Source organism: Ambystoma mexicanum, chromosome 6p, assembly GCF_040938575.1.
Source record: "Ambystoma mexicanum isolate Mex_15411 chromosome 6p, UKY_AmexF1_1, whole genome shotgun sequence".
NCBI classification, from domain to species: Eukaryota; Metazoa; Chordata; class Amphibia; order Caudata; family Ambystomatidae; genus Ambystoma; species Ambystoma mexicanum.
The window spans coordinates 790,276,951-790,289,704 of NC_090935.1; the positions used below are offsets into that span (position 1 = coordinate 790,276,951).

A 12,754-nucleotide genomic window follows, 5' to 3' on the forward strand; every position below is an offset into this window, starting at 1 on the left:
GTGAAGAGTAACTTTTTTCAGCGGGCGGACCTTGGGTTTCGTTTAGGTTGGCAAGCTTGCGCAAGTATTTGGATACCAGGATTTTAATCAGATTGTCATGTTCCCAGTACAGACGCTTACTCACAAGACCATAAGCACTTGTTTCGTATTAGGATTTCGCTTTCCAGGGAATATTTCGCAGCGATTAATAGGTTTTGAAGGTGAGCATCTTTTATACATTTCCAGCATATTTTTGGGAACAATTCCTCTCTCCCAGGTTATTTGTCTGGTGTTCATTACTTTTTTTTTTAAGTCCAATGCTATTTTGTCTTGTGGTCATAGTCTGCCCAACAGGGGGTGGGAGGGGTGGTCGAAGTTAAGGTGGCTTTAGCTGAATTTCCAGGGTTTTGTTGCATTAAGTTCTCACCTTAACGTCCATTAACGTCCCTGCAACTAAAGTTTTTTAATTGATTTTCAAAGGTTTTGTTACAATGTATTGCTCACCTGAACGTCCCTGCAACTAAAGTTTTTTCCTTGATTTTCAAAGGTTCTGTTACAATGTATTGCTCACCTGAACGTATCTGCAACTAAAGTTTTTTTCTTGAGTGATGCCATTCTGCTCTTTATGTACATTGATGATACCACAGTGGACGTGTGGTTTTCAGTTAATAGCGGTGTGTCTGCTCACTCAAACAATGTACTTAAGTCATGGGGGAAGGAGGTCACAGGACCATGGATGCCAAACACTTTACAAGTTACTATCGATGATCCACTCAGCTTACATGTTCCTCCACAATAGCCATATTGAAACCCATCAGCACTGGTCAAATGGGATTAATCGCCCTGATGCAAGTCATCAAGTCATGGCTAAAACAAAACTATGCCTAAGAGAGAATGTGTAGTTTCCAGCCCTCAAGGTCAAAGTGATAAAGCAGTAAGTAACAGTCTGGAGTGTCAGGCCGAAGGAACCCCAAACAGGTGCCCACTGATTCACCCACTGCCACGAAGGTCAGTGCTTGGGCTATGTGTGAACATTAATGTTGTGAGAAGTGAGGCAGAACCATTTTGCAGTCATAATGGACAAATGGCCCAGATAACCAGATATAGTTTATCGTAAACGGTGGCAGCGATTGCTATACCATCTTTGGAGAAAATATTTGCAGCGTAAGGTACCACGGAACCAGTGTGAAAAATCAGTGGCCTGCCTTTTGAGGTTCCACACTTACAAGACTTCTTGGTCAGTTGCGGATCACTTCAAGGAGGATCACTTCATTGTGGCCTTGTTTCAATGGGAATGTGGAGCGTTGCATGCACCCGTTAAAGAAACCGGTCTGCATCCCGCTGGTGCAAAAGAAAGGCATGGAAAGGGTCTTATTGAAGTTCATCATAGAGTGCTATACCATGGCATGCTTATTTATGTGTGTAGCTTGCATGGAGACACTGAAGGTGCAGCACATTAAAGGGCTCCTGCGGTCAGATCCTTCAAGGAGGGCTTCATAGACAGTCACATTACATGTAGGTGCAATGAGTAAGCAAGTGGCTGAGAAAGGGTACATTTTCCTCACTCAGTCTTGGGAGAGTTCAGATCTCTCGGCCTGGTAGGGTCTGCTGGCACCTGGTATTTCAATGTCTTTCTCTGTGGAAGCTTTCCAAAATTTTCTTGACCACATTTTCCAACACTTGGATGCCTCATTTGATTTAATTCTGAGTATCAACATCTTTCGAATTGGCAAAGCTTCATACAAAAAATTTAACTGGTCCTTGTCCTCTACCTCTTAATAACCAAAAGGTCTGTCTGAAGGATTACTAAGGGTGGTTTGGAACAGAGGGGTGGGGGAGTAGCGGGGGAAAGAGAGGCAAAGGGGAAGTGGAAGAGTGGTCGCCTTAGCAAATGAACCAAAGGCTCATTGTAGGTGGGCTGGGGTGGTGAGGACTTGCACTAACAATATTGCAAGTGGATCTATGTCAGCACCTAATAAATACTGTTGACACATTTGGATTTTGAGACTTTGGACAAAATATATATATATTATAGGGTGACCGCCATCACTCTATAGTTAATCCACTGAGTTTCCCAAAGTACTACAGCTAATTTCTTTGACCCTTGATGAATCAGCATGATATTATTTGAACAATTGCTCTGGCCGAGAAGCAAATGAATTGGAAAGTTTGGTTCAGATACATCTAAACTTAAAAAAGTTACAGACTGCTAGAAGAAAAGGTGTGCGTTTGAATAGGTTTTTCCCATACGAAAAATGGTAACTCCGCTCAGGAAGGGCATGCCGAGGTAAAATTAGGATGGTCTGATTCGCCGTAAGTATAGAACACATACATATGTATCATCATGGGGTTATTTGAAAGACCCAGGGAGTTATTATAGTATGAGATTTTTCAGAATAAAAAATGCAGGAATTCTTGTCAATTTGAAATTATGTATCTATTCCCGTGCCACAGCCTATATCATACATATCTCTCAACTCCTGGTCCTATCAGCAGGCAGGGGGTGTGGTGGGGGGAGGTGAAGGGAACAAGGAAGCAAATACGGACTGCGGGAATCATGACAATGTTGCTGAGCCACTAGCCATAGAAAAAAGGACCAGTTTGCATCAGAACTGGGCTTTTTGTGAATTATTCTGGGAGAAAGCTGCTGCTCGACTCTTGCAAGGAACAACTAACAGAGAGGCCTCAATCATTGGATTGGAGACAGTGGCTGGGACATAGAGAAGCTAGCGGGGACCCAAACCAGAGGAACCAAAGTATTCTGGGTGCAGGAGAAAATCCCTGACTGAAAGCCCTTGACCAGACCTGTGCTTTCCTCAGATGAGCGCTGCTGCTTTCCCTGACCAAAGCCTCCCATGGAAGTACATATCCCAAAGCCATCAATTGTGTGGGGAGCCACCTGGCTTTATCCCTTTCCATTAGTGGGTAGTGGGGGATGAAACTGGGTAGGCCCTTCACACAATTTATTAAATCTTACTCATACTTATTTCCCCATTAGAAAACCACCCCTCTGTTGAAATTGCATTGTTTCTGGAGCAGCCATACTTACACCTGTCCATTAAAGTGTGGGTATGGCTAAACTGTGTAGACCCTTAGCACATTTGATTAAAGTAAATCAATTAATTCCCATATAGAAAATCACAGGATGATGGTTGTTAGAATTTGAAACTAACAGCAGCACATGCCCAGTGTGTTAGAGCTGGTATAGCCCATAAAGACCTGGTTGACTGTCACTGAAATCCTTGACTTCCACATAGAAAAGCAGGAGTGTCCCTCATCCCAAAAGGAAGTAATCCACAAAACTCCACCATTCAAGTCAGTGTGGAGGGTGTAAAACAAATTCTCCATTCCTTTTAAACCAGAATTACGAAGCATTGTATCTCATCTGCATGCATGGTGCAAAACTACATTTTTCTTTTGTTTTCATTTTTCTCTGACCCCAAACTATCAAGTCCTGCCTTTTATTTTCAAGTGTGTTGAAAAACGATTTTTCTCATTGAATTCCTTTCCCAAACAGTGCCTTTTTAAATCAGCAGCAAAAGATTTTTCCATTGTGCTCACACTCCTTGCACCTTGCCTTTCAATCAAAGGGGTCATATTTAACTGAGGCCAGGAGGGTGGGTGCTGCTGGGAGAAAAGTATTGTTTCAAATTAAGTCATTTCTGCGGATTTTGTATTGTATTGCGAATGTTTTTCACTGGTTACAATGAAATTCAATCTGTTGTAAGTTGCAATTGCATGTTTAAAAATGTCATCTTTGTTGTTTGAAGAATAGAATTATGGTTGCGATATTGGGTGCTGCCACAGCACTGGTGGCTGTTAGTCTGTTTGTCAAACATTGATTCAATAAATGAATAAACATATTCTTACTACACAGCGGCCTGGCTCCTAGTCCATTGGTAAAACCAGGTATTTGTTGGGGTTGGGTGCGAGAAGAGTTGGAGGCCTCACCAAACTGAACTTGAATGAACAGTGCTTTGTTGTGTGTCACCTTGCTTGGGGGAAAGGAAATCCCTGAGTTGAGTGTGACTGTATAATAAACCGCAGCAGAGTGAAACGCTGTAGGACGAATGCCTCCTCACAAGCTAAAACTGAAAGTAGGTGCTGTAATTATGGCTTGGGCTATGGCTACTACGCCATCTTATGCCATCACGGAGACTCTGCAATGGAACAAAGTTGACAATTATTCTTTTACAAAGACACAGTGTAATTGATGGAACTTAAATACTGTTCTTATACTGCGCATACCTCTCATTCCATCTGATACAAATATGCCTTTCAAATTCAAAAGAAGACCTATACGTATAGCCTTTTTAATGACCATTAATTAGTCACAAGGACCTACGCCCCCTTCCTGGAAGTGATCAGTAGTAATTCCAATATTTGGGAGACCGAAGTGACCCTATGAATTACTGACCAATATTGATCTTTAAGGTATGCTAGAACGGCTAGCTGTATAAAAAAGACAGATTAAGTCTTGAGTAATTCAATTGATCTGATTATATAATGTTGTGGCCATTTACATAGATAAAAAGAAAATGTCGCTGTACAGTCATTCTGGAATATTCTATTTGGCTTTATTTGGCTGCATTACCTTTGAAATTGTCTTGTCTTTGTCATTATTATTATTGAAAAAGCCCCTAGTACTGACTTACAGGCGCTCTGCTATCTGTCCCCTCAAAATGGGAACAGTTTGCTCCCTTGGCTCTGTACACAGAAGGGCTGCAAGAATTGTACAAGCTAATACTCCGTGTTTGGTAGTTACCTCTTTCCGCCCAAGCTTTCACCCTGGGCTGCTTATGTCAAATGGAGTAATCACCACTGCTTGTTTTGCTTTCTCAAAATGTTTACCCCCTTTCCCTGTGTTTAAATTCGTACTTTGGATTGTCAGGGATTTCGTCCCTCTTCAGTAATCAATTTGTTTGAAACACTGTGCGACAGGTGGAGGGCCCTAATGGGTGGAGGACCCTACCTGCAGCTGGTAATGATCCCTGCTCTGTAAATTGAGCAATCGTGAAATGTATTTATTTATTTTTTCTTTATTAAGTGCATATGGTGTCAAATGTACCTTTCGCACTACATTAAAACCATAAAAAGGATAAAACAGATTACAAGAAAATTGTAAATGGTTACACACAATTAAAAAGAAACCATTCTAACCATCAGAAAGAAACACAGAAAGAATAAAACCACCTAAACACTCAAACAGTGTTTCACCTTTTCCCAAATGTGAAATGCCCCTGTGGTAAGAACAAGAGCTTCTGCCCCATACAAAAGACTCCAAAATTGATTAGACCATATGTTACGATATGGCGCATACTCCCTATCATACACAGGTTGGAGACATGGACAATGGGCCAAGATATGTCGAGCTGTCTCCATTTCCACACCACAAATCCTACAGGTTCTAAGGTCACGAGGTATTCCAGTCCAAGCCCCAGTGAAAGACAACACGGGCAGGATATTGAACCTGAGCTATAGAATACATTGCACTAATCCAGGAAAACAATATTTAATCAAGTAGCTGCATGGGCTACTCCCAAGAAAGCCCTTGTGGGTATATCGAACATATCTGGGACGTAAAGCCAATATATCAGTAGATTGGGCACGGTCAAAGACATGTGTCATTTCCTCAATTTTAGCCAGATGATCATCATTGAGGAAGGAATGGTACTTAGACCAACGTCTGAGAAGTGGATCATGACTGTTTTTACCAGCCCACGAAACCAAATGCCCCGTCAAACCCCCCCATGCATGCATGACAGAGTGATTCAAAAGATTAGCCTGGTTATTTACCTCAAGCATAATTTTTGCCCAGAGTCTACAGATGGCAAATTTCCATAGTGAAGACTGCAAGCCAAGCTCCAACCTGACAGCCTGCACAGGTACAGAGCAAATCAAGCCCAACAAGGAACACAGAATCTTCGCCCTCATGTCGTTCCAACCATCGAACAGAGGTCTCTGGCAATACCCCCAGTAAGTACATAATAGCAAGGACAATATATTGTTAATATGCCATCAATTTGGCCTCAATCGAACCCCCACCCAATCTGTTGATAATGCTCCTCAGGGCTAGCCATTTAGACCAGGCCTTTGCAATTAAAGAATAACTACACTAATTGAACAGGTCATTACTCCTCTTGAGATACAATCAAGCTGTCTGCCGGCAGGTGCAACATTACTGACCACTTTCACAAATACATTTGAACAAAAAGAGCAAAATACAGAACACCAAAATAATAGTGGTTTACTCATACACATCTATACATTATAACCAGTATGGGTAATAATTGGTTGAATCTTGCATAATTTCACTTCCAATCTCTTCTATCATAACCATTTCGTCGCAATGAGACATTTTGCTAAATTCAGAAAGTTGATCACTGAGGGGTGTCACCTTTTCCACATTGTGTTGGGCTATGACATTGGTTTATGAGCGCGTGGGTATCGCCTCAAGGCAACTTTATGCAGAGGAGCAGGAAAGTACTGCTTTTGGCATGTGTTCACTTTTAAAACACTACAACTCCAATCTGTTGCATCCAAACTCAGAGGTACATGATGCTGGGTCATTACAAGGTACATGTCACAACAAGTTTTGTATTTTACAAATCTGTGGCACATAGTAATATGGCAGCATGCCATTCCATGCACTCCATGAGTCATCCCCTCCCGGTTCAAAACTCCAGCGAGCATCTACTGTCATGGTCCCCATCCATGTGCCATATCCCATAGTGTAGGGACTGGTAACATGTTCAATAGCAAGACACCTACCACATCATAGTGAGGCTTCCAAAAAGCCAATAAGCCACATCAGCAATAGTTGGTCACTTCACCAGTGTCCCTTAGGTTGAGCCGTACACGTTCTCAACGACCCTGAGGTTTAGGTGAATATCAACCTTCTCAGGGTAGACAGGACCTTTTTCAACCCCAGTAATCAATACCATAGCCATGCTTTATCCTCAGTACAGTCCCCCTCAGAGTGTTGACAGCCATGAGTCACGGTATGGTTGGGGGCGCCACATGTAAAATGGAAAGCTTAGCCGCAAGGGACGGTCCATTCGCATCCCTCCTTGTTAGAGTCATGAGATCTTTGATTTCCTTTGATCATGCACTTTGAGAACAACTTGCTGGACTTGACTCATGGTGGGGTGGCCAGTAAATATTCCATGTTATGTCATTCATAGCACATGTTGTATGTCAATCATTGGGGACATTTGTGCCCATGGTTAACTTAGATCCGATGTAAATGCCTGTTCTCAGGTAATTGGCTAAAGCAGCAGCTCCCGTCTAGGCCTCCGATCACATTCATATGTGGAACTAATGTATGCTGCACCACCATGAGCGGTGTGTAGTATGGTGCATCCTTCTCACAGTCATCATAATAACTCACATCATGGCCTTAGGGTGCATGAGTGATGTGTTTCTTATTCATCTGTTACTGTTGCTCGATTCAAGTCGTGCATGTGAAAGACAAGGCTATACGCCATATGCATCCTTCATGAATCCACAACTGTTTTAGGCTTGCATTCTGTGGAATTAGGTTTACTACAGCTTGTGCCCTCGCCTTTTCACCAGTACTACAGGGATTTGCTTTTTTGACACATACCTCTGTTACCACAATGGGAAACAATGTCATTTGATCTTGTTTAGAACACGGGTTCCCTTTGTGAAATGGAGTCAGAGTGGGATGTTGTATCAATAAATGCTATTGTACCGGTGTTACCCCAGTAGTCCTGTTAACCCCTTAACTGCCAAAGACGAGGTATCTCGTCCTTGGGCGTACCTCCTGTTGCCAAGGACAAGATACCTCGTCCTTGACACTTAAGGGGTTAATGAAAGAGAAAACGTTAGAAGGCATTGTATGGCGATATACCGAAATCACCAAAAAAGGCCTTGGCACTGGGGGTGGGGGGGAACCCATGTCAGTTAAAGGCCTCTCCTCGATTTATTCTGGGATCAGTTGGCTCTGCAATAACAAATCCCAGAATGCCCTCAAAGCCCGTTTTGAATGGCCACAAAGTATCTGCTGCCAGAAAGCTGTGTTACCCCCTTAAACAGAGTACATATGTACATTAAAAGGCTTCTTACCTGAAAGTTGCCAAAACAGCTTCCACCCGGCAGAGTCACGTAACATACAAATGGAGGGTCTGGGGAAGGAACCGACTCGTACACCACTGTGCCTTCACATGGGAACACAGACCTCTGCTTCTCCTTGTTCTCCCAGAACTCTTGTAATATGGCCACAACATTCACTGGGAAAGACACAGATTTGGGGAAAGACACAGTTAATCATGCTTTGCTCGTTACCATCACTCTGTATTATGTGAATGTCATAGAAAATAATGAACACGAAGGCCCATTCAGTTCAACACTCAAGGTCATAAGCCATGGAATGTTCTGGAGGATTGAACTGCAATGGTTCTGCAATGGTTCTACTTGACTATTAGAGGGTCCATAACATCAGATACCTTACATTGGAACTGGGAGGGCAAAGATAACAGAGAGCAAAATGGTTGCTGAGAGGATACAAATAAATGGGATCATGAGCAGTAAGCAGACCCCCTATCTATGAGAGGTATAGTCCAGTAGAAAGAAGAAAAAAAAAGGTCAACGGCCATGGGGGTGAGCGAACCCTAAGAGAATACAGAGTTGGAGAGAGAGCAGGTATGGGGGTGTGGCAGCCACAGGCAGGGGAAGTAGGTGCTAAGGAGATGTCAGAAACCATGCAAGGATGACCATGCATGGAAATTCGGAAGGCCACCTTTGCCGTACTCAAAGAAAAGATTCAGTGGGGCCAAGAATTTGTGAAACCCTTCTCTGTTCCATGTGTTCAAAGGTTAAAGGGGGTGTGGGGCGGGACATGGTGATGTCAAGAGGGCAGCAGAAGGAAATGTAATAGAAGCATAATAATAACAAATCACAAAACCCAAAAAAGATGTGAAACTTTAATTGCACAAAGACCTGTTACCTACGTACAATGTAAGGGTGAGAAAGGACATAGCGATGGCTCCAGGGCCAACATACAGCCTGCTTATTCCATCCACCTCCCGTTCCTTGAAAGGGGGTATAAACCGCAGAGGCGTTGCCAGGGAGGTGGGGATGGGGAAAGAGGCTATAGCCCCAGCTCTTTTAGTTGTAACCCTGGATAGAAGCTCAGGGATTACAACCAAAAAGCTAGCTAGTCCTGAGTCCTGACAGTTCTGACATTAGCCTAGCCCCGGATCTTTTCCAGAGCTAGCAACACCCCTGCGGCAGGACACAAAAAGACTGCGTTTTCAGCAATGGTTGGGTGTGGATGGCGAAGGGCAGGAGGAGTGTGCTCAATAAATGCTACATGCCTGATTCACAGCAGTGCTTCATGATGGCGCAATCCCATTCACAAACGCTCTGCGAATCAGGCCCTACATGGAATCTCATGAATTATGATGTATGTTGCGTTTCATGTACAGTTTGAGGGATTGTATTCAAATGTACTTAACGGTTGGCTCGAGGTCGGCTGCTCAGTTTTGCTTGCACATTTCCAATGTGACGGGAGACACTCAGTACTGCGAGGCAACGGGGAGGCGGCGTGAGGCAGGGCGGAGGAAGATAGAATATGAAGGGGACCCCGGAAAAGGGCTCGTTATGCCGTTAGAACTTTATTTGGGCAGACGGCAGCTGAGCTGAGCTGAGGCGTCGGGGGAAGGATCTGATGAACATCTTAGGATCCTCTGTGGCAGGCCTCGGTCGAACAGAAAAACGTGACACGTACACTTAAGGGCTCTTTATGTACAAAGATTATTATCTTTATGAAAAAAAGTTCAGAGTGTAAATAAAATGCCACACTTTGCAGATAAACCCAAACTCCTGTTGCTCCCTCCCATTCCTTAGAACTGAAATATCTGAAAAGCAGGGGCATAGGAGAGAAAGCTATCGGAAGAGCAGGATGGTAAAGCCGGGGCATAGGAGAGAAAGCTATTGAAAGAGCAGGATGGTAAAGCCGGGGCCTAGGAAAGAAAGCTATTGGAAGAGCAGGATTGTAAAGCCGGGGCCTAGGAGCGAAAGCTATTGGAAGAGCAGGATGGTAAAGCCGGGGCCTAGGAGAGAAAGCTATTGGAAGAGAAGGATGGTAAAGCCGGAGCCTAGGAGAGAAAGCTATTGGAAGAGCAGGATGGTAAAGCCGGGCCCTAGGAGAGAACGCTATCGGAAGAGCAGGATGGTAAAGCTGGGGCCTAGGAGAGAAAGCTAATGGAAGAGCAGGATGGTGAAGCCGGGGCATAGGAGAGAAAGCTATCGGAAGAGCAGGATGGTAAAGCCGGGGCCTAGGAGAGAAAGCTATTGGAAGAGCAGGATGGTAAAGCCGGGACATAGGAGAGAAAGCTATCAGAAGAGCAGGATTGTAAACCGAGCCCTAGGAGAGAAAGCTATTGGAAGAGCAGGATGGTAAACCGGGCCCTAGGAGAGAAAGCTATTGGAAGAGCAGGATGGTAAACCGGGCCCTAGGAGAGAAAGCTATCGGAAGAGCAGGATGGTAAAGCCGGGGCCTAGGAGAGAAAGCTATTGGAAGAGCAGGATGGTAAAGCCGGGACATAGGAGAGAAAGCTATTGGAAGAGCAGGATGGTAAACCGGGCCCTAGGAGAGAAAGCTATTGGAAGAGCAAGATGTTAAAGCCGGGGCCTAGGAGAGAAAGATGGTAATATGTACATTTTTTGTCAGCCAAAACAGCTTTATTTCGGCCTAAACCATAAAAGTGCAGCACCTAAAAAATAACGAACAACCCAGACAAGAAACAATAGCACAACAATATTTTAAAAAGTGTATTAAATCTGTAGCATGGAGACAAAGCCTACAATAAATATTTGTAATAGCCGATTTTTCCCACTTGGTAGTTTTTTTGATCACATCTAGATACTTTTCCAGGCCTAGACTGTATTTCTCTGTTTGGTACATGTATAGCAAAGCTCTAGACTCAAAATCTTTCATACAATTAACAATAACGTTTTAATGACATTGGCCCTCATTATGAGTTTGCCGGTCCGGAAACAACGGTACCGGTGAGCCTGCCGGTACCGTTGTTTCCGGACCAGCAAACTACGAGTTCTGCGGGTGGTCTGACCTGGCGGGCAGAATGGCACCTTGGGAACTCGCAGACCTTGACGGATGCAAAGGCACCATTCAGGAATGGTGGCAGTGCCTCCGTCCACCCCGTTCCCATTGAGTCCAATGTGACTCAAATGGGAATGGGGAGTAATATTATCCAGCACCCGGGATTGGGCAATTACCGGGTCCGCCGGGGCTCTAATAACCGGGCAATTGCCCATTCCCAGCCGCCGGAAAATTCAGGAGTCTGGCGGCAGCCGTGCCAGTAACCGGCACGGCTGCCACCAGAGTCATAATGAGGCCCATTGTTTCTTAATTGCTCTTATGTCGCTTTGCCAATACTGATGGGGCATATCCAGGGCTATATTCATTGCTCGGATATCGGTAAACCACACCAAAAACATCACCACATGGGCTCCACGAATGTCTTCCCTATGAGACTAAATAATTTGCATCGAAGGGGTTTTAGTAGGGTCTTCACCCCGACCCCTTAATAGCTAGTCCTCAACCTCATTGCCACGTTGGAGGCGCTTGCAGGGAGAGATCACAATGATATTAACATTTTCTTTTACTCTGTTTTCAGGAAATGCAGACGCCCACTGCCCAGATCCCAGCCCATGCAATGCCGCAGACATGGCTTGACGACAGTAAACTTTGTGGGAGGCTGCGATTGCACTACCACCACATCTGTTCGAAAATCTCACGGTTGCACCCACCTCCCCCATTTAGCCAGAATTACAGCGCTCGTCACCACCTGGGAAGACAGCTCCCATATTGGGCCATCCACAAAATTGCTACTTTTACCAAAATATGTGTGGATAAAGTAACAGCGGAGTAGCATTGGTTTTCCTCATGTTGCAGCTCACAAATGTGTGTTTCTTTGGGTTGATTTGTAACCCCCTTCTCCTCACACCACTTCTTGAAAACATTCAACTGTGTCTGGAGCCCAAATGTAGTCTTAGGAATAAATATTGCATGATCCGCAAATAATAATATGCCCATTCTCTTCCCACCCAGCATCAGCTTCCAGACCATTTATAGCTAAAGCTAATAAGTTAATATACAATAGGAGCGAAAAAGGGGCGAGGAGACACCTCTGCCCGACCCCCTCTTCTACAGACCAACTTATTGTAGATCCGGCCTTCTGTCCAAATCGGACTCTAGCTGTCTTATCCTTATAGAGAGACCATAATGTGGATATTGCGCGAGGCGAAACTCCCGGCTGGCCCATTTTTCTCTGCATATGCGCTCTCGGGACAGTGCCAAACGCTGTCTTCCCATCTACAAAAACCAAATACGAATTCTGCACTTGTAAAACCACCCATTTGTTTTATTAACAAAAACAGCCTTAAAACGTGGTCAACTGTCAAAAGAGCCTTTCTAAAACCAGCCTATACAGCCACTAGAATACTGCTCTGGCGGCCTGTTCCTCTGTATGGTCCAAAGTAACTAGCATACAATTTGGCACATGAATCTTTTAATGATATTGCGCGATACTACCTTGCTGGATCTCAGCGATCTCCCCTATTAAAGATGGGGCTTATTACTGCACTGCGCCAACTATCCGGGAACTCTGTGTCCTGCAGTTATCATATTAAATATCCTTATTAAGAAGTAGGCCCAGATATCAGGTTTACTATATTGGGTCAAAGCCTAACTGTACCACTTATTTATGTCGCCTAGACAGACCGGACC

The 12,754-nt window shown here is 44.2% G+C and overlaps 1 protein-coding gene across 1 annotated transcript in view; it reads right to left on the reverse strand.

The window, feature by feature from the left end:
• Window positions 1-12,754, reverse strand: part of LIX1 (limb and CNS expressed 1) — an 889,780-nt gene that overhangs the window by 547,173 nt on the left and 329,853 nt on the right. Inside the window, exon 2 of the mRNA XM_069625450.1 lies at window positions 8,068-8,231. Coding sequence (XP_069481551.1) covers window positions 8,068-8,231 — 164 coding nt within the window. The remainder of the gene's footprint in view (window positions 1-8,067; window positions 8,232-12,754) is intronic.